This window comes from Salmo salar, chromosome 28 (assembly GCF_965601325.2).
Source record: "Salmo salar chromosome 28, fSalSal1, whole genome shotgun sequence".
Classification (NCBI taxonomy): domain Eukaryota; kingdom Metazoa; phylum Chordata; class Actinopteri; order Salmoniformes; family Salmonidae; genus Salmo; species Salmo salar.
The window spans coordinates 22949306-22967753 of NC_138318.1; the positions used below are offsets into that span (position 1 = coordinate 22949306).

An 18448-nucleotide genomic window follows, 5' to 3' on the forward strand; every position below is an offset into this window, starting at 1 on the left:
TAGACAACATTTCAAACCTCTTTGTATTAAGTCTCAAATCTTCTATGTAGACAGTACATTTCATAATTCATGTATGTTGTTCAGTATGACTAGTTGTTGAACATGTCTCCTATCTTCCTCCTGTCTTTAGGTGTTTATGCTGGACACCCAGTGCTCCCCTAAAACCCCCAATAACAAAGAAGGCTTTGAGCATGCCCAGTCCTGTGTGCTCATCATAGAGCTCCCATCAGACCAGCAATCCAATGGTCACACTCAGAAAAGGTTGGCAATGTTTAATCACATAGCTGGTGTGGTGGCTTTTATCAGTGGACCAGATTTACAAGTAGTGCAAACACTTTGGAAATCTGGCCCATTGTGTGAAGTTTGTATAATGTGTGTTCAACCTGTCGTGTACAGTACATCGTCAACTTTGAATCATTGCTCTATTCTAATCTATTCACTATCTATATAAAGTGTGTTACAGTTTATGTCTGGGTTCATAGCCCGTTCTCAGAATGTAGTTTTCGATGTGCAGTATATTCTGAGACTCATTCCATCTCCTTATGTGCTGATTTCTCTATCTTGTGCTGGACTTACAACAGAAAAATTGGGTAAGAGCACTTCGATGACACCCATACCATGATTCTGGTTTACTGTGAGCAGCATTTACACCCACCTGTCTGTGTTCATTATTTACATTTTTCCTTTCCTTTCCATTCATTGTCATGGACCATATTATGTCATGTCAACATCTGTTATCAGATGACATAAGCTACCGTGCAGATGATGAAGACTTTGTCTTATCCACCATGCGTAGATATGAAATCCTTTCCCTTTTATAAAATAAGAAAATTCCCAGAGACCTCTGATACAGTATTATTATTTTGATCAAGCTCTTTGGGATTACAATGTGGTTTTATTAAATCTGCTTTTGACTTTCAGTTAAGGACCTTTTCTTTAATGCTGCTTATCAGAAACCTCATATGATGCCCAGAAGGATGGAGAAATTGATGTCTGAGATTTAAAGCTAGAGTCCTTAATTGAAACAATAGCAAATCTGTCACTCCGCCTTTGTTTCGGTAAACAGCTGAGGGATGGGGCTGGAGAAATGTAACCACTCTCAAATTCATAAAAAGCGCTATGGATGCAAGGACTGACCATCAATGATATCAAAATTATAGTTTTAACCATGTTTTGAGGCTACTGTTTGCTTACATTTTTATTGTTTACAAACAACCAAGCTTATATTTTTTGGGTTCTGATGGGGTATGACAGTTGAACTAAGCTCATGACATTATATTCTTCAACAATCAATGAGTACATATCATTCATTTATAAATCCAAAAATGGATGTAGCAACTAAGGATTGTAGCTTTAAAAGCAGTGTGTCATAAAACTTTAAAGATTAAATCCCATTTCGTTGTTGCATGTTTCTGACAGACAAACCAAATATCTGTAAAATAGGAATCTATTTACATAAATGGTTTCAATAACCTTTTTCTCCATCTGATCTATAGGATTCCTTTCAGAACTATAGTGGTTAGCTTACTCTCTCACCAAGTGTTGCTCCAGAACCTGTATGACATTCTGCTGGAGGAGTTTGTTAAGCACCCTGGTGATGCTGAGACCCAGGAGAAGACCACCCCAGTATCTGATCCTAGACCATCTGGTTTCCTGCGCTACATCTCCATGCAGAACCTGGCCATCATCTTCGACCTGCTGCTGGACTCCTACCGCACAGCCCGAGACTTTGATACGCGCCCGGGCCTCAAGTACCTGCTGATGAAGGTGTCTGGGGTGTGTGGCGCTGCCAACCTGTACCGCCAGTCTGCCATGAGCTTCAACATCTACTTCCAGGCCCTGCTGTGTGCCACGCTCACCAACCAAGAGAGCATCACTGCTGAGCTGGTGAAGAAGATCCTTTACGAGGAGGACGAGGGCAGCTCCGACTCCTCCCAGCAGTGCTCCTCCGAGGACGAGGACATCTTCGAGGAGACGGCTCAGGTGAGTCCCCCGCGGGGGAAGGAGAAGCGCCAGTGGAGGGCCACTATCCCTTCGCTCAGCATCCAGCCGGTCAGCAGCGCAGACTGGGCCTGGCTGGTCAAGCGGCTGCACAAGCTCTGCATGGACCTCTGCAACAACTACATCCAGATGCACCTGGACCAGGAGAACCTGGTGGACGAGGCAGTGCCCGTCTTCCGGGGGGACCCACTCTTCTTCCTGCCCTTCTTCCCCTCCACCCCCGAGACTCCCACTCCCTCCACGGGAGGCCTGTCCGGCCGGGGAACACCCTCAGATGACAGCGTGCACTCCCACCTGGCAGAGACGCCGTCAGAGGACACCCACAGCCCTACTGCTGGCTACTGCATGGACAGCCTGCCACACCTGAGAGGGGAGAGGAGAGACCCAGCGGGCCGCAAGAAGGAGTGGTGGGAGAGTGCTGGGAACAAGCTATACACCATCGCCACCGACAAGACCATCACCAAGCTGATGATGGAGTACAAGAAGAGAAAGCAGCAGCACAACCATACCACCTTCGTGAAGGAGACCAAGGGGGGAGAGAACAGGGGCGAGGCAGGGACGATGAGGGGCCCAGAGTCCTCCAACCCACAGAGGCCCCAGCAGCTGGTGGACCCGGGGCCCATGAGACACTCGTTCAGTGCCGGGCCAGAGGTGCTGAGGCAGGAGAAGATCAGACCCCGCTCCGGTTCTACAGCCAGCTCCCACAGCGTCTCCATTAGAGACTCAGAGGCTCAGATACAGGTAGGACTGCAGGGGAAACATGACCAGATACAGGTGGGTAGGACTGCAGGGGAAACATGACCAGATACAGGTGGGTAGGACTGCAGGGGAAACATGACCAGATACAGGTGGGTAGGACTGCAGGGGAAACATGACCAGATACAGGTGGGTAGGACTGCAGGGGAAACATGGCCAGATACAGGTGGGTAGGACTGCAGGGGAAACATGGCCAGATACAGGTGGGTAGGACTGCAGGGGAAACATGACCAGATACAGGTGGGTAGGACTGCAGGGGAAACATGACCAGATACAGGTGGGTAGGACTGCAGGGGAAACATGGCCAGATACAGGTGGGTAGGACTGCAGGGGAAACATGACCAGATACAGGTGGGTAGGACTGCAGGGGAAACATGACCAGATACAGGTGGGTAGGACTGCAGGGGAAACATGACCAGATACAGGTGGGTAGGACTGCAGGGGAAACATGACCAGATACAGGTGGGTAGGACTGCAGGGGAAACATGGCCAGATACAGGTGGGTAGGACTGCAGGGGAAACATGACCAGATACAGGTGGGTAGGACTGCAGGGGAAACATGGCCAGATACAGGTGGGTAGGACTGCAGGGGAAACATGACCAGATACAGGTGGGTAGGACTGCAGGGGAAACATGACCAGATACAGGTGGGTGGGACCGCACGCAGGGGAAACATGGCCAGATACAGGTGGGTGGGACCGCACGCAGGGGAAACATGACCAGATACAGGTGGGTGAGGCCGCACGCAGGGGAAACATGACCAGATACAGGTGGGTGAGGCCGCACGCAGGGGAAACATGACCAGATACAGGTGGGTAGGACCGCACGCAGGGGAAACATGGCCAGATACAGGTGGGTGGGACCGCACGCAGGGGAAACATGGCCAGATACAGGTGGGTGGGACCGCACGCAGGGGAAACATGGCCAGATACAGGTGGGTGAGGCCGCACGCAGGGGAAACATGACCAGATACAGGTGGGTGAGGCCGCACGCAGGGGAAACATGGCCAGATACAGGTGGGTGAGGCCGCACGCAGGGGAAACATGACCAGATACAGGTGGGTGGGACCGCACGCAGGGGAAACATGGCCAGATACAGGTGGGTAGGACCGCACGCAGGGGAAACATGGCCAGATACAGGTGGGTAGGACCGCACGCAGGGGAATCATGGCCAGATACAGGTGGGTGGGACCGCACGCAGGGGAAACATGGCCAGATACAGGTGGGTAGGACCGCACGCAGGGGAAACATGGCCAGATACAGGTGGGTGGGACCGCACGCAGGGGAAACATGACCAGATACAGGTGGGTGGGACCGCACGCAGGGGAAACATGACCAGATACAGGTGGGTGGGACCGCACGCAGGGGAAACATGGCCAGATACAGGTGGGTGAGGCCGCACGCAGGGGAAACATGACCAGATACAGGTGGGTGAGGCCGCACGCAGGGGAAACATGACCAGATACAGGTGGGTGAGGCCGCACGCAGGGGAAACATGGCCAGATACAGGTGGGTGAGGCCGCACGCAGGGGAAACATGGCCAGATACAGGTGGGTGGGACCGCACGCAGGGGAAACATGACCAGATACAGGTGGGTGGGACCGCACGCAGGGGAAACATGGCCAGATACAGGTGGGTGGGACCGCACGCAGGGGAAACATGGCCAGATACAGGTGGGTGAGGCCGCACGCAGGGGAAACATGGCCAGATACAGGTGGGTGGGACCGCACGCAGGGGAAACATGACCAGATACAGGTGGGTGAGGCCGCACGCAGGGGAAACATGGCCAGATACAGGTCCAGTTCTCTTTTCATGATTGGATAAACACTTGCACGCAAGTGTAAGCGCAAAACTCTATCCTCTTTCTCTTTTCTCGTTCTCTTTATTTTGTTCTCTCTTGTTCCCTCGTTCTCTCTCTGCCTCTGTCTCGCTCTCTCTCTCTCTCTCTAGGCATGGACTAACATGGTTCTGACCATCCTGACTCAGATCCAGCTCCTTCCAGACCCTACCTTCGTGGCCCTGCAGCCCGCCGTGTTCCCCTGCATTAGTCAGCTGACCTGTCACGTGACTGACCTCCGTGTGCGCCAGGCAGTGCGAGAGTGGCTGAGTCGCGTAGGAAGAATGTATGACATCACTATGTGAGGAGCAGCTGCATTCCTTACAGTGTTTGTAAAGGGGAGATTCAAAGGCTCAGCCAATGAGAATCTGCATTGCCACTTTTAGCCGCATTCAGTTTGATTGTAATTTACAGGAAGTCATTCAGTTTGATTGTAATTTACAGGAAGTCATGCAGTTCATCTTTGCTAGGTTTTGCTTTAACGCTGTCACTCCTGAATGAAATGGAAGTTAGCTTTTTACCAAAAATAGAATCGTCGTGTCTTTAAATTAGCTGACATAGCTATTTATTGTAGACCCCAATTTATGTTTACTACATATTATTTATATAAATTCTTTACAACTGCAAATATGCTATTATATTAAGAATATATTTTTGTTGATTTATATTTGTGATTTGACCATGGAATAACTGTATATAAATCAGATATTGTGCCATATGAAGATATTGGTTCCAGTTAGCTTTACACATTTCAGTAGTAAATTGGTGTACTGCACTCTGACAAGATTCACATCTATAAATCAGGCAAAATGATTTACCAAGCCCAGGCCCCTCTCAGTGAAATGGATGATATACTCTTTAGTATTAATTAACATTAACACATTTTGTTTAAGAGAGGAGATGAGATGCCTTGATGACACCAGCCAGTCACAAGCCCTTGATGAAAGTGACCCAGTCCCCTCTAGGTAAACAGACCACGTGACCCTAATCCAGTGATGCAGAGGTAAAAAAAAATAAACTCTAATTGGCTGTCGCAGTGAAAAAAAGTATGGCTCCCTATACTTTCGGAGAAAAAAAAATCTGCAGAAGGTAGGTAAACTGTTGGGCCCAAAATATTTTACTTGCGTTTACCCTCCACTACACCACTGCCCTAATCCATCCATTCTTTAACTTAGACACATGACAGAAATACACCCTTACTATTATCTAAGCATGCCTGAGACCTCACCATATAGGTCAATGAGTCTTACTCATCAATGTCCAATGAAATCAGAGAGCAAATCCCCACATGCTGATCCTCATTGAAAGCGCTGTTGATAAACAACCCAACAAATACTGTAAGGCAGGATTAGGTTTCGTTCATATACCCTCAAACCTCAACAACAGTTTGGGTTGGAGCCATGCTCAGACCTGGCCTGTCTAGAAACGGTCATCCTTAGATAATGTCAGACCCAAACATGATGATTCTCCAATCGCTACGCCTTTCCCTGACCATACCCGGACTCCTCGCCAGCCCCTCTATAGGAAATGTCGGAATTGCTATCATGTTGTCCCTCTGATCTCTCTGACCCTGCTCTAATAGCTGACATCTGCTTGGGTATTAATGAAAAGGGACAGATGATTGAACACTCAGTACATGTATCACTATAAAATATGTTCCCCATTGCTGTTTGTGTAAATTTGAGCAGTCAAATTGTACCCACCCACACAATTTTGTCTAGGATTTTAGTAACTTTAGTGGACTATTTATTAGTAGATATAATATGCACCTGCCCTCAAAACATGTTCCCTTGAGAATCTCATGTACATTTGTTCCCTAATGTTTTGATACAGTTGACATTTTCATGCTGGCCTCCAAAGATTAGTTGAATCTCTGGTAGTAAATGTCTGCGCTTTAAAAGGTATTAAAAATAAATATAACTTATTAGGTTTTCTTACCTATTGTACTCTAAAATAGGCAAGAATAGAAAAAACTGATCAGATAAATTATTAATTAAGTTGGCCAAATGCATTTGTGAATATAGTACATTTTTATATGGAAGCACTCTCAAGCTCATTATAGTAACACACTTTTACAATGAATCAAGATGATTTCATATAGAAAACTGAAAAATAAGTACATTTAAATGTAGATATCTAGAAAGTAACATGTTATGATGTTAGAATTATGTCATGAGAGTTAATGTAATATTTTACTATTGAAAAGTTTAGTAATTGCTTTCATTGCATAATTTGTTGAGCGTATTCTCATCTGGTCAGTACTGGGGGTAGAATTTTCAGTGTCAAGTTTACTTATTACAGTGCTTTATAGTGTATTTTCTTCTGACTGCCTGGGACAGTTTTTTGCATACATACAGTTTATTGTAGAATGTACCTTTTTGTTTACTGTCTTAATGTAACGATCAACTTTGGGAGGTGAAAATGACTGTACAATGACCAAAGACCTGCCCACTGTATGTGTCTAGGGGCTCTATTCAATCTGGATGGCTGAAGCATTACAGATTGGGTGATTTAGAAATGTAAAGGTCATTTCCGATTGAGCTGACATACAGCGTTTACCTTGAATACAGTCTCCACTGATGCAGGAATATTGCTGTTAAAATTTAAAGTCACGCCAGCCTGGACTCAGGGGTATCATAGTAAATGTAAATTTGTATGGTATGTATTAATTTGTGGAAGCCCATCATCCATTTCATATATGTTACAAATTACAATTCGTATGATGTGTTATGAATTGCAATTCATACAATGTAACAAATTTGCAATATGTATGATATGTTACGAATTCCAATTTGTTGCGGTTAAATTTAGCTAGCTGGCTAACGTTAAGGTAGGGTTGGGGTTAGGGAAAGGGTTAGCTAACATGCTAAGTATTTGCAAAGTAGCTGAAAAAAATAGTAGTTGCTAAATGCAAAAGTTGTCGATGAGATTTGAACACGCAACCTTTGGGTTGCTATACGTTTGCGTTATATTACAACCAAACATCCTCCTTTTGTTTTTGCCTTAGGCAACCTTCTGTCTTATGTAACCATACCAAACGAAACATACCAACTAATTTGAGTTTTCCTGAAATTTACATTTCTTATGTTACGTATAGTCTGAGCCCATGCTCATCATGCTGTAAAGCTGAACTTTAGCAATAAAGATTGAATGGAGCCCTTGATGTAAGCTGCTGATGATTATTAAGTTCCATTCGTTCGTATACTTTTACAGCATCATCTCTCTGGAAATTAGGCTGAGCATGCAGCTTGTGAATGTGTTATATAGAGGCACTATCTTCTAACTGTTGATCCTTTCCAAGAAACGTCTCATCTGCCATAGCTTCCTATCTGCTGATTGAGGATGAAAAGGGAGCAGGACCCAGAGAGAGTGCGTAGGCATATAAGCGGCTTTGGGAGAGAAACCATCGACTATTCCTTATTGTCTGAGTTGCACATTTGTGGGTAGATTGTGACCCAAATGTTTGTTCAAAGTGATCAGTTTATGGGATGATGGACGTTGATATTAAAAACAATGGAGTGTTTGTGTATCTAACCGTCCTAGACTGTGGAAATATCATTGCTTCCTATAACACATTTTTACTCCCCTGCCCCAAACTGTGTTGATGCATTTATTTGAAACCATCAATAGTCCAATTCCATATGTTCTGCAGTGTGGGAGCACATTACTTTATGGCGCATGAATACTGTATGATCAGGATTAACAAAATATTCAAGGCAATTCCTTTGGAGCAATTAAACAATATTTGAGAAAAATTAGAACATCTTTTGGAACCCATAAGTATGATCCCATGAGATGGCAATTGTTTTCAACACAGTTCAATGTGTTTTGTTTTATAACCAAAAGCACATGATTCAATTAAAATCACTTGACATCAATGGTATTATTATACCTTTATTTCGAACAAGGAACACAGACTGAGACCAAGGTCTCTTTTACAGCTGGGGCCTGAGGCTAAAGGTGTATTGTGTAATGCTTAATTTAAGGCAATTTGAGTGAGAAAGTGTTCTAAAATGTAGAAAGGAATGTGTGGAGCATGCCTGAAGGTTTCTGTAATGTTTTCATGCACTAAGACAACTGTTTTGTTAACAGATTAATTCTGCCATCTTAAGTGTTTGGCCAAACGAAATTTAATTAAATGATTACAAACATTTGGTTAATATTGATATATGTTTTATGAACATTTTACGGTTCTGCAACTAAGTGTACATATACTGTCAAACTTCTGCCAGTTTGTAAGTTCTGTACATTTTCCTCTGAATGACTATGGTCGGTATTATGGATGAACTGAATGGCACAAGCCTGGCAGGAAGAATGTCTTGCTTAGGGCTCTATTCAATCCCTATTGTGGAAGTTCTGTGTTACAGCATGAAATTTAAAGGCAACGTTTCAGCGTTAGTGGAGACTGCGTTCATGGTAAACGCTGCATATGTCGGCTCAATCAGGAATTACATTACCTTTTTAAATATCTATCACACAATCTGTAATTCTTCAATGACAGATTTAATAGAGCCCTAAGAGGGCCAGTATTGTCACCGTGAATTTTAAAAGCTTTTTTCTGCCTTTGATAAAGTAACTATTATAATGCTTGTGTTTTTCTCTGGCTGGACTCCCTTGCTGATGTAATTTGTCTTCAGATTGTATGTATTCATGTTTGTATTCATACTCAGTATATTTCAAAGCGCTTTTATGTTGTGTTGTAGAATAAACAAACAAATCGATTACTGAATTTGATTATTTATTTTATACAATTGATATTGGTCTCAATATGTAACTCTCTTCATCTAAGAGGGGTTCTTCAGAACCTTTTCTCAAAACAGTGTTTGTGGGTGAAAGGGTTTTACCGGGTTCTCCGACAGGGACAAGCCAGAAAAACTTGTTTTTTTTCTAAGAGTGCATTTCCCCACTCCATAAATCTGCCTCACTCGCCACATCAGTTGACAAACCAGCCACGTAACCATTTATTTACAATGTAGGCCAAATGTGGAGCTGCTGTGAGTAAATCCAAAGAGATTGGAGAAGCCTGGCTGTGATTGGACACTGTTACGTCCTCACTGATCTCTTAGCTGGACCCATGCTTGTCATGCCCTCATTTGTAAGTATTGTACACCCTGACACAAGAGTGATAATCGCTCTGATTGTTGCTCCACTCTGCACTCCAAGCCCAGGCTTTCAGCCCAGCATCATGCGGATGTTACTCGATAGCGGTTGGATAAAGTTCGGGCCAGCGGGCAGAGATAGCCTTGACTGGGTCCCTGGGTCTGGGCCGTCGCCGCTCCCCTCTCTCGACAAACATGCTCAGGTGAGTTGATCAACAGGGTGCACATTAAACAAAATGGATGAGATGTTTAACAGTATGTGAAATAGAAGTAACTAGTGTTGTTCACACCTTTTACTCTATCGTCAGGGTGACCACTGGAATGAGTTGACCCCCAGTGAGGACATCATGAGCAAAGAGGACATCATGAGCAAAGAGTTCATCCTTTATGTTGTCGTAGCAACAACCTCGCTCCTTTTCATCAGTCTCGTTGGCTTCCTGGTCTACAGGAGATGCTCTACCAGCAAATTGGCTCTGACCAATGTCATCACCCTGGACCTGGAGGAGCTCCAAGATCTGCAGGACCTCCAGGACCCAGAGAGCAGCACTGACTTCCTGTCCTCACTGGCTTTGCACAGAGACCAGATCCCCAGCTGCAGCTCTGAGACAGACATGTCGGACGGAGTCTTCCTCATGGTCTACCTGCCAACACCCTATGAGGAGACCCTCACTAAGTTAGCCCGGGCTGCTAGCATCCGAAGCTCCAGAGGTGTGGATCGATCTGCTAGTGTCCGGAGCTCCAGAGGTGTTGATCAAGCTGAAGGCACTAGAACCTCCAGAGGTTTGAATCGAGCTGCCACTGTCAGAAACTCGAGAGATGTGGATCCCCCTAAGATAGATCGATCTGCCTCCGTCAGAAGCTCCAGAGGTGCGGATCGAGCTGCATGCATCAATGGCGCCAAAGGCGTCGATCCACCTGCTGGTCAAGGGAGAACAGATGTAACCCGGACAGATGGAGACCCAGTGAAGGAACACTCCACGGACTAAGGGCAGGATTCAATCGGATAGCTCCTTTCTGATAATGCACCATTTTAAGCAAATGTTAACGCGGTCATGGATATCGCATTCAATGCAGATCTTCCGCGGTCCGGATTGAATCCTGGCCAATATCAAAATAACAATATTTGTTTGTGAGAGGACGAAGGAGCATGCATCTCTGGATCTTCATTCCTTCATTTCTTGCTGCCAGGAGCTGAAACCATAGAGCAGCTTCTCTTTGTGATTGTAAAATGTACCTTTGTAGCCTGGTGGAACAGTCTGTTTGTGCTCTTGCTAACTCCTCTCTGTATTCCTTCATTGTCATACTAAACATGTATGGCATGACCGAAGAGTTGGCAACAGCACATACAGTACGAAACCAGGGTTTCTCCTAGGCTATGTGTCGTACAGCATATTGTGCAGTTTTTCATGATATAGTGTTAAGCAATGCATGGAGGTCACTGGTCAGAATTCGTCAGAATAAGCCGATCAAGATGGTACTGTTACTGAGCGTTTCATACTGTTTAACGCCTGTCTGAGGAGCTTTTGATAGTTGCACAACTGTCTATAAAGCTATTTCTTCTGTCATCTGGTCATGTTTTAAAAAGGAAAGAACATATCTTGTTATTCTTATAGTTTTATTATTCATATATCATTATTATAAGACTCTTATTTCTAATGTAATTACTCCCTTCCTGGACTGCACATAGTAAGCTGTATAGCTATAACAAATATATAATAATCATGATCAAGGAAAATGAAATACCAAATGTAAATATGAGTGGTCTATTGTAGATATTTCTTTAAATATTTTTCATTAACTGAAGAAGTGATATTTGATAGTCCAAATATGTATCATGTACAATTAATTGTAAACACATTAAAGTCTATTTTGACATCTAATATTGTTTTTGCGTCTTAATGTATTATTCCACAAATAAATACTTATTTAAACAGTTCACTGGCTGGCTGCTGCAGACTGACATTTACCGACCGTTGGGACAAACTATTCACAAGTTGCTTAGTAAGCTGGATGTAATATTGGATGATGGCCCTCGACAATGCTGCACACTTTGAGAAGAACAAGGCCATCTGAGAGGCCCATTATGTGGCAGCACAGGGCCAATGCAGGGTAGAGGCAGATAATATGAACTTACATTGTTATACCTTTGCTATGAGTTGGACCCTAGATGGAGGGGCCAGTCAGCTATCGAAACACCCAGCTGAACCCTAGGATGGAGGGGCCAGTGAGCTATCGAGACACCCATACTGTCATCACTGATGCAGCACCTGTGTGTTGGGAGTTTGTGGAGAGGTCCGCTTCTCCACAGTGGCCTTTGTCACACCGAGACTAGGGGCTAAGACATGCACACATTCCTCTGACAGTTTGCAGTCAGAGGAAATGCATGCCTCTTAAGATGCAACAGGAGTGAAAGAGGGAGAAGGACAGGAGACAGAGAACTAGTTCTCCGCTGTGGCTTTGTGTCAGACCTAAAGACCCAGAACGCACACATACACATTTGTACTGGAGTGAATGAGAGAGAGGAGGGCTGGATGAGAGACAGTGAGGTGTGGAAGATTTACTACAGTGCCGTGCGATGATATGATGCAGATTGCCATCTAGTGGCACGGTAGTAGACTATTGCAGTACTCATTATTTAGTCCACACATTGATTTTTATTTAACAAGGTAAGTGTTAAAAAATTCCTGCTTGAGAGTAATGATTAAATAATTCTACCCTAACTTTAGGGATATGGTCTATATAGCCTGTAGAATGAGTAACTAAAGGGTTAAGCATAAGTCTCATAAGATTGCCTAGGATAGGAGAGGAATGGGGGTCTGTGGGTTTAAGTAAACATCAAGAACTGTTATACTGTGGTTGACCTGACCTAGCTACCACTCTGAGAGTTTATGATCTGAGAGGGAGTACCCCTCGAGGTTTCCCTGATCTCAGAGATATGAAACTGTCAGCTGGGTAAGAATTTACGGTTTTGAGAGTTCTGGGGTCGAACAATTAACTCTCCTTAGTGTAGTGTGTAATGTGTGTGCGTAAATAAGGAGCCTGGTATATAATGATGTCTCTGTACAATGAACTGGAGAGCGCTCTCCTGAATAAACAATTCCGATTCTTGTAAGCTGGGCCTCTGTCTGTGTTATTAAACCAGAGTCTTACACATTCTGGATGGCAGACTGAGTATTTTAATTGAAGTTAACATTGAGAACATAATTCTCATAACAGTAAGTCAGTTAAGAAGACATTCTAATTTACAATGACGGCCTACCAAAAGGCATAACACTGTACAGAAAGTCAATCAATATTTATTCAGCGCACAACCAATCATCTCTTAAATAATTATGAATAGATCCACCATTGAGCACAAAAACAACACTTGTTACAGAATATTTTACATAAAAATAACATCTGTCAGACAAACCATGCCTGACAACATGATCCAATAAGACAGAAAAATAGAAGAACATTTAAAGGCTGTGGACATTGTGAACTGCAGTCAAGGGTGTGTGAAAGAATCAATGATTTGACGACAGGATCACGTAATCATTTCAAGGACATGAAGGGCAAGGCTCCTGCTCTTTTGGTTTACTGACGGTGTCCAAACTCGTGCCTTCATACATGACCTTGTTCTTGATGCCATCCTGGATCAACCTTTGCTGCATACGGAGCTGGGCATTGGTAATTCTACAGTAGATCCTGAGAGCGCCAGCAGAAATAGACCATCAGTTAATACATAGGGACCTGCATAGGGGTATAGGCAGGGGCGGAAATCCCGGGGGGGACGGGGGGGACACGACCCCCCCATCCTGGGAAAAATATGATTTGTCCCCCCCAATATATCACTGAAACATAACTATGTAATTTAAATAATATCAATAATACGTAATGAAAGCAATTGAGCTGATTATAGACACTTAATAGCACGTTAAGTTTCAAAAGATTGCGACCCCCCCCACCCTTTGCCTCACAATGGTTTGATCCACTGCCAGTTCCTTAGTTGGCAAGGTAACAGAGGGGTGGTATCCACTGTCTGAAAGGCACTCAATGAACGTAACTGACGTGAGGTTAATCCAGTCAATCGCGCACACACACTAGCTAAATATGCAGAGCTAGCGGGCAAATATTAACTATTAAGCTAGCTAGTACCTATTCCATTTATGTGGCCTCGTCAAATATGGAATCTTTGCTATCGTGTATTTATTCCAAGATCAGCATGCAGATGATGTAAGTTAGAGCTTCAAAGTCCCTGTGATAAGGTTAGCGATAAACTGAAGTCCAAACTGAACAGAACTACACTCTCTTCTACCATTGTCTTAAATATATTTAATGGTCTCATTGCAAAAGCGAAATTGTCGCAAGGGAACTTTTATTTATTTATTTTATTTCACCTTTATTTAACCCGGGTAGCAAAGATTATAGCAAACACCACTGAAACGGAATTGGTGCTCGCTAGCTTTGCAAATTCAGCTATTGTTGGAAGCCAGCCAATATGAAACAAACTATTAAAATTACAAAAGGTTGCAGCATATGTTGTGTAAATGGTGAACTCATACAGCTGTCAACTCTTGTCATTTTAATCCGTATCACATTTGCTAGCTACCTTTTAGATCGAAGCCCAAATAGAATGATAAAAGATAAGATGATAGAAGCCCATCTCCTACTGTAAATAACCTACACACTGTGTGTGTGTGTAGCCAGCCAGCCAGGTAGAAAAATGGCAGAAAATTAAAAGAACGACATCAGAGTATTTTTCAGTACACCAAAACGCAAAGTAAGAACCCTAGTAGCCTAATATCTCAAAGACTAGTTGATAAAATGTTCATAAGAAAGAAATGAAATTCTAATGGAAATGTTTCACAATGATGTCATTAGGCAGAGCAGGCAACAGATGGCACACAGACAGCGGAGTTGGGGACAGATATGCAGGGACATACTGGCAGAGACAGGGAGTCTCAGGTAAGTTTGTTGAGTCTTTGTTTGGCAACATGAAAGGTTCTCCATTTATTTGACTTGTAAAATAGGAACATCATTGGAAAATGCCATGGATACCCCCACTCTCAACTTAAACTGGTGACTGAACTAAGATTTGTTAAAGGCAATGGTATTGCTGTTGTGATTAGTTGTGTAGTTTTGGGTAACGGTAGTTAGGAGTACAGCAAACACCTTATTTCTTTGGTTCCTCAATATACATTTAACATATTACAATGTAGGCTATGTGTTACAGCACTACTTTTGGTGTCCCCCTCAGGAATTGCTCTTGAGAAAATTTCATGTAATTGTCCCCTCCAAAGTTGATATAAGATTTTCGCCCCTGGGTATAGGCTGTATAGGGGCATATGCTTCAAAGGGGTGTAGGCTGTATTGGCTGCATAGGTGTATAGCCCGTATTGGCTGCATAGGGGTATAGGCTGCCATGGGGTATAGGCTGCCTTGGGGTATAGGCTGCCTTGGGGTATAGGCTGCATAGGCTGCATAGGGGTTGTTGTACTACACAAATAGATGAGAACATCTCATGAATATGCTGAATAAATATTCTAACATGAGACAATAATAAAGTTGTCACCCCGCCTGTGTTTTGGTAAAAATCAGAAGTATGGGCCTGGAGAAAAGTAATCACTCTCAAATTCACAGACAGAGCTATGGATGCAAGGACCGCAAAAGTATAGTTTTAACCATGTTTTGAGGCTATACAGTGTGTTTACACTGTTTTAGTCCAATGTTTGTAAACAATCGTATATTTCAAGAATCAGTGGGTCTATATCATTAATTTGTAAGAATGGAAAAAGCAAATAAGGATTCTCACTTTTAATGGACATCAACTAGCCAACAACTGGCTAAGCTTATAAATCATCAACACTGACTTCAAAACCTACCATGATCCCAGTGTGGTAAGCATGAATCCTGCAAAACCTATGTCAAAGGACCGCTTCACTCGACCTGTGAATGACAAATTAAAAGGCATGTGTAAGAAACTGAGAAATACTGTAAGAAGCCATAGAGGAAGAGGTGAAGGAGAGGATTTACTCTGCCCAAAACCTGTCCTTGTGAGATAAGCCCTTTTTTGTTTGGAGGTCTATGAGAGAGTGTTGAATTACATGAGGCTTATTTGATTGAAAATAAGTTTCATAATACCAGTCAAAAGTTTGGACACACCTACTCATTCAAGGTTTTTTCTTTATTTTTACTATTTTCTACATTGTAGAAAAATAGTGAAGACATCAAAACTATGAAAGAACATATAGAATCACGTAGTAACCAAAAAAAGTGTTCTACAAATCAAAATATATTTTAGATTCTTCAAATAGCTTGATGACAGCTTAGCACACTCCTGGCATTTTACTCAACCGGCTTCACCTGGAATGCTTTTCCAACAGTCTTGAAGGAGTTCCCACATATGCTGAGCACTTGGTTGGCTGCTTTTCCTTCATCTGCGGTCCAACTCATCCCATCTCAATTAGGTTGAGGTCGCGTGATTGTGGAGGCCAGGTCATCTGATGCAGCACTCCATCACTCTCCTTCTTGGTCAAATAGCCCTTACACAGCCTGGAGGTGTGTTGGGTCAATGCCCTGTTGAAATACAAATGATAGTGGGACTAAGCGCAAACCAGATAGTATGGCGTATCGCTGCAGAATGCTGTGGTAGCCATGCTGGTTAAGTGTGCCTTGAATTCTAAATACATTTCAGACACTGTCACCAGCAAAGCACCCCTACACCATCACACCTACATGCTTCATCGTGGGAACTACACATGCAGAGATCATCCGTTCACCTACTCTGCATCTCACAAAGACACGGGGGGTTGGAACCAAAAATCTCACATTTGGACTCCTCAGACCAAAGGACAGATTTCCACCGGTCTAATGTCCATTGCTCGTGTTTCTTTGGCGCAAGGAAGTCTTCTTCTTATTGGTGTCCTTTAGTAGTGGTTTCTTTGCAGCAATTTGACCATGAAGGCCTGAGTCACACAGTCTCCTCTGAACAGTTGATGTTGAGATCTGTCTGTTACTTGAACTCGAAAGCATTTATTTGGGCTGCAATCTGAGGTGCAGTTAACTCTAATGAACTTATCCTCTGCAGCAGAAGTAACTCTGGGTCTTCCATTCCTGTGGCGGTCCTCATGGGAGCCAGTTTCATCATTGCGCTTGATGGTTTTTGACTGACGTTCATGTCTTAAAGTAATGATGGACTGTCGTTTCTCTTTGCTGATTTGAGTTGTTCTTTCCATAATATGGACTTGGTCTTTTACCAAATAGGGCTATCTTCTGTATACCAACCCTACTTTGTCACAACACAACTGATTGGCTCAAACACATTAAAAAGGAAAGAAATTCCACCAATTAACTTCGGACACAGCTGTTAATTGAAATGCATTCCAGGTGACTACCTTATGAAGCTGGTTGATAGAATGCCAAGAGTGTGCAAAGCTGTCATCAAGGCAAAGGGTGGCTACTTTGAAGAAACGCAAACATAAAATAATTTTTTAACACTTTTTTGGTTACTACATGATTCCATATTTGTTCTTTCATAGTTGATGTCTTTACTATTATTCTAAAATGTAAAAAAAAAATTTTTTAAATAACAAAAAATAGAATGAGTAGGTGTGTCCAAACTTTTGACTGGTACTGTATGTGGATGCACGAGGCAACTTCCATTGTTAGAGCAGTCACTCAGCTATCTTGTCAATACAATATATCATCTATGGAGAAACCTATGACAGAAGTAATATAATATTCTTACTATGCTCATATTAATGGACAGTAGATTAGATTTCACCCAAACAAAACGCTCAAGACAGAGTTACATGTATCTGGCACGAGATTAGGTTATAGGTTCTGAGATTACACTCAAACAAACAAATCATTGATGTATGCCAGTGAATCTGCAGGAAAAACAAATGTACTTGTGGCCAAAAAGTGCAAAAGGCCAGCAGCCAGGGATCCCCCAGATCCATGTAGAAGAGCCTCTCTGGCACAAGGTGTGTTTTGAACGTCCAGAATACCCAGCACCTTGAAACCCTAAATGGCATACGGTATATGAAACACATTATGGGAGATGAAATTACACAGAGAATAAGCAGAGAATTACTGAGATACAATTAATCACGATTTATATCTTGTATCAAGCATCACATGATATTACATTCATACTGTTAGCTAGAAGACACGAAAGAGGGGTAGCTAGCTAGTTTAAAATTTATTGAAGAAACACATAATCAGCTATAGCACACTACCGTTAGCTAGCTACCTACTTAAGCAAACTAGACAACTACTGTAGCGACATCACCACCAATAATATTCTTGACCTTCAACAACTGAGTTGCTGCTAGCTAAGTTAGCATTGTCACATATAATGTTTTCTAAATGATATTGTCTAGGACACTTACCTTCTTTTTGTCACTCTCCTCTTCACCGTCCATTATGGCATTAGATTGACCCTGTTTTTACGAATTTACCTTCAGCATCGCCAGTATTTACTTTCGAAATCACACTGGACGCTGAGCATGCGCACTAGTAGGTTCGTTAGAAATTAACCCACGAGATCAAAAAAGGAAACAGTGGTCAAAAGCTTTTTGAGTTCCGGGAAGATTTTCTCAAAGGATTGCTGACACAGAATTATTTATAGAAAAATAAGCTATGCTTTCAAAAATGTATTTTCTATATTGACAGTTTTTTATATGTCATAATTCTTTCAAACGGATATAGCATGTTTTACCAAAACCTTGAGCAGTTTCCAACAGTGGGCTATTCACATAATAACTAAAATG

The 18448-nt window shown here is 42.9% G+C and overlaps 3 protein-coding genes across 7 annotated transcripts in view; 2 read left to right on the forward strand and 1 right to left on the reverse strand.

The window, feature by feature from the left end:
• Nucleotides 1–9314, forward strand: part of arfgef3 (ARFGEF family member 3) — a 47561-nt gene extending 38247 nt beyond the window's left edge. For all 4 annotated transcript variants that reach the window (XM_082970520.1, XM_082970518.1, XM_014179940.3 and 1 more), the window contains exons 31-33: nucleotides 131–261; nucleotides 1497–2742; nucleotides 4707–9314. In XM_082970520.1, the coding sequence (XP_082826646.1) occupies nucleotides 131–261; nucleotides 1497–2742; nucleotides 4707–4898 (1569 nt within the window). In that variant the 3' untranslated portion in view covers nucleotides 4899–9314. The remainder of the gene's footprint in view (nucleotides 1–130; nucleotides 262–1496; nucleotides 2743–4706) is intronic.
• A 71-nt stretch (nucleotides 9315–9385) lies between these two features.
• LOC106589671 (uncharacterized) lies at nucleotides 9386–11540 on the forward strand. Its single transcript, XM_014179927.3, has 2 exons — nucleotides 9386–9895; nucleotides 10001–11540. The coding sequence occupies exons 1-2, from the start codon at nucleotides 9668–9670 to the stop codon at nucleotides 10676–10678; spliced, it is 906 nt and encodes a 301-aa protein (XP_014035402.1). The 5' UTR covers nucleotides 9386–9667; the 3' UTR covers nucleotides 10679–11540.
• A 1309-nt stretch (nucleotides 11541–12849) lies between these two features.
• fa36a (FAM36A) lies at nucleotides 12850–18209 on the reverse strand. Of its 2 annotated transcripts, NM_001140690.1 has the most exon segments (5): nucleotides 12850–13248; nucleotides 13251–13379; nucleotides 15557–15620; nucleotides 17585–17699; nucleotides 18068–18168. In NM_001140690.1, coding segments are annotated over 5 exon segments (363 nt in total). In that variant the 5' UTR covers nucleotides 18101–18168; the 3' UTR covers nucleotides 12850–13226.
• Nucleotides 18210–18448: the final 239 nt, after the last annotated feature.

What these genes read in the sequence shown, in the direction of transcription:
- LOC106589671 (XM_014179927.3), top strand. Translation starts at nt 9,668, where the DNA reads ATGCTTGTCATGCCCTCATTTGTAAGTATTGTACACCCTGACACAAGA. An exon ending in CTCTCGACAAACATGCTCAG is followed by an intron (nt 9,896 to 10,000) that starts GTGAGTTGATCA and finishes CTCTATCGTCAG; the next exon opens with GGTGACCACTGGAATGAGTT.
- fa36a (XM_045709917.2), bottom strand. Translation starts at nt 18,100, where the DNA reads ATGGACGGTGAAGAGGAGAGTGACAAAAAGAAG. An exon ending in AGGAGAGTGACAAAAAGAAG is followed by an intron (nt 17,700 to 18,067) that starts GTAAGTGTCCTA and finishes TATGCCATTTAG; the next exon opens with GGTTTCAAGGTGCTGGGTAT. An exon ending in TTTGCACTTTTTGGCCACAA is followed by an intron (nt 15,621 to 17,584) that starts GTACATTTGTTT and finishes TGTCATTCACAG; the next exon opens with GTCGAGTGAAGCGGTCCTTT.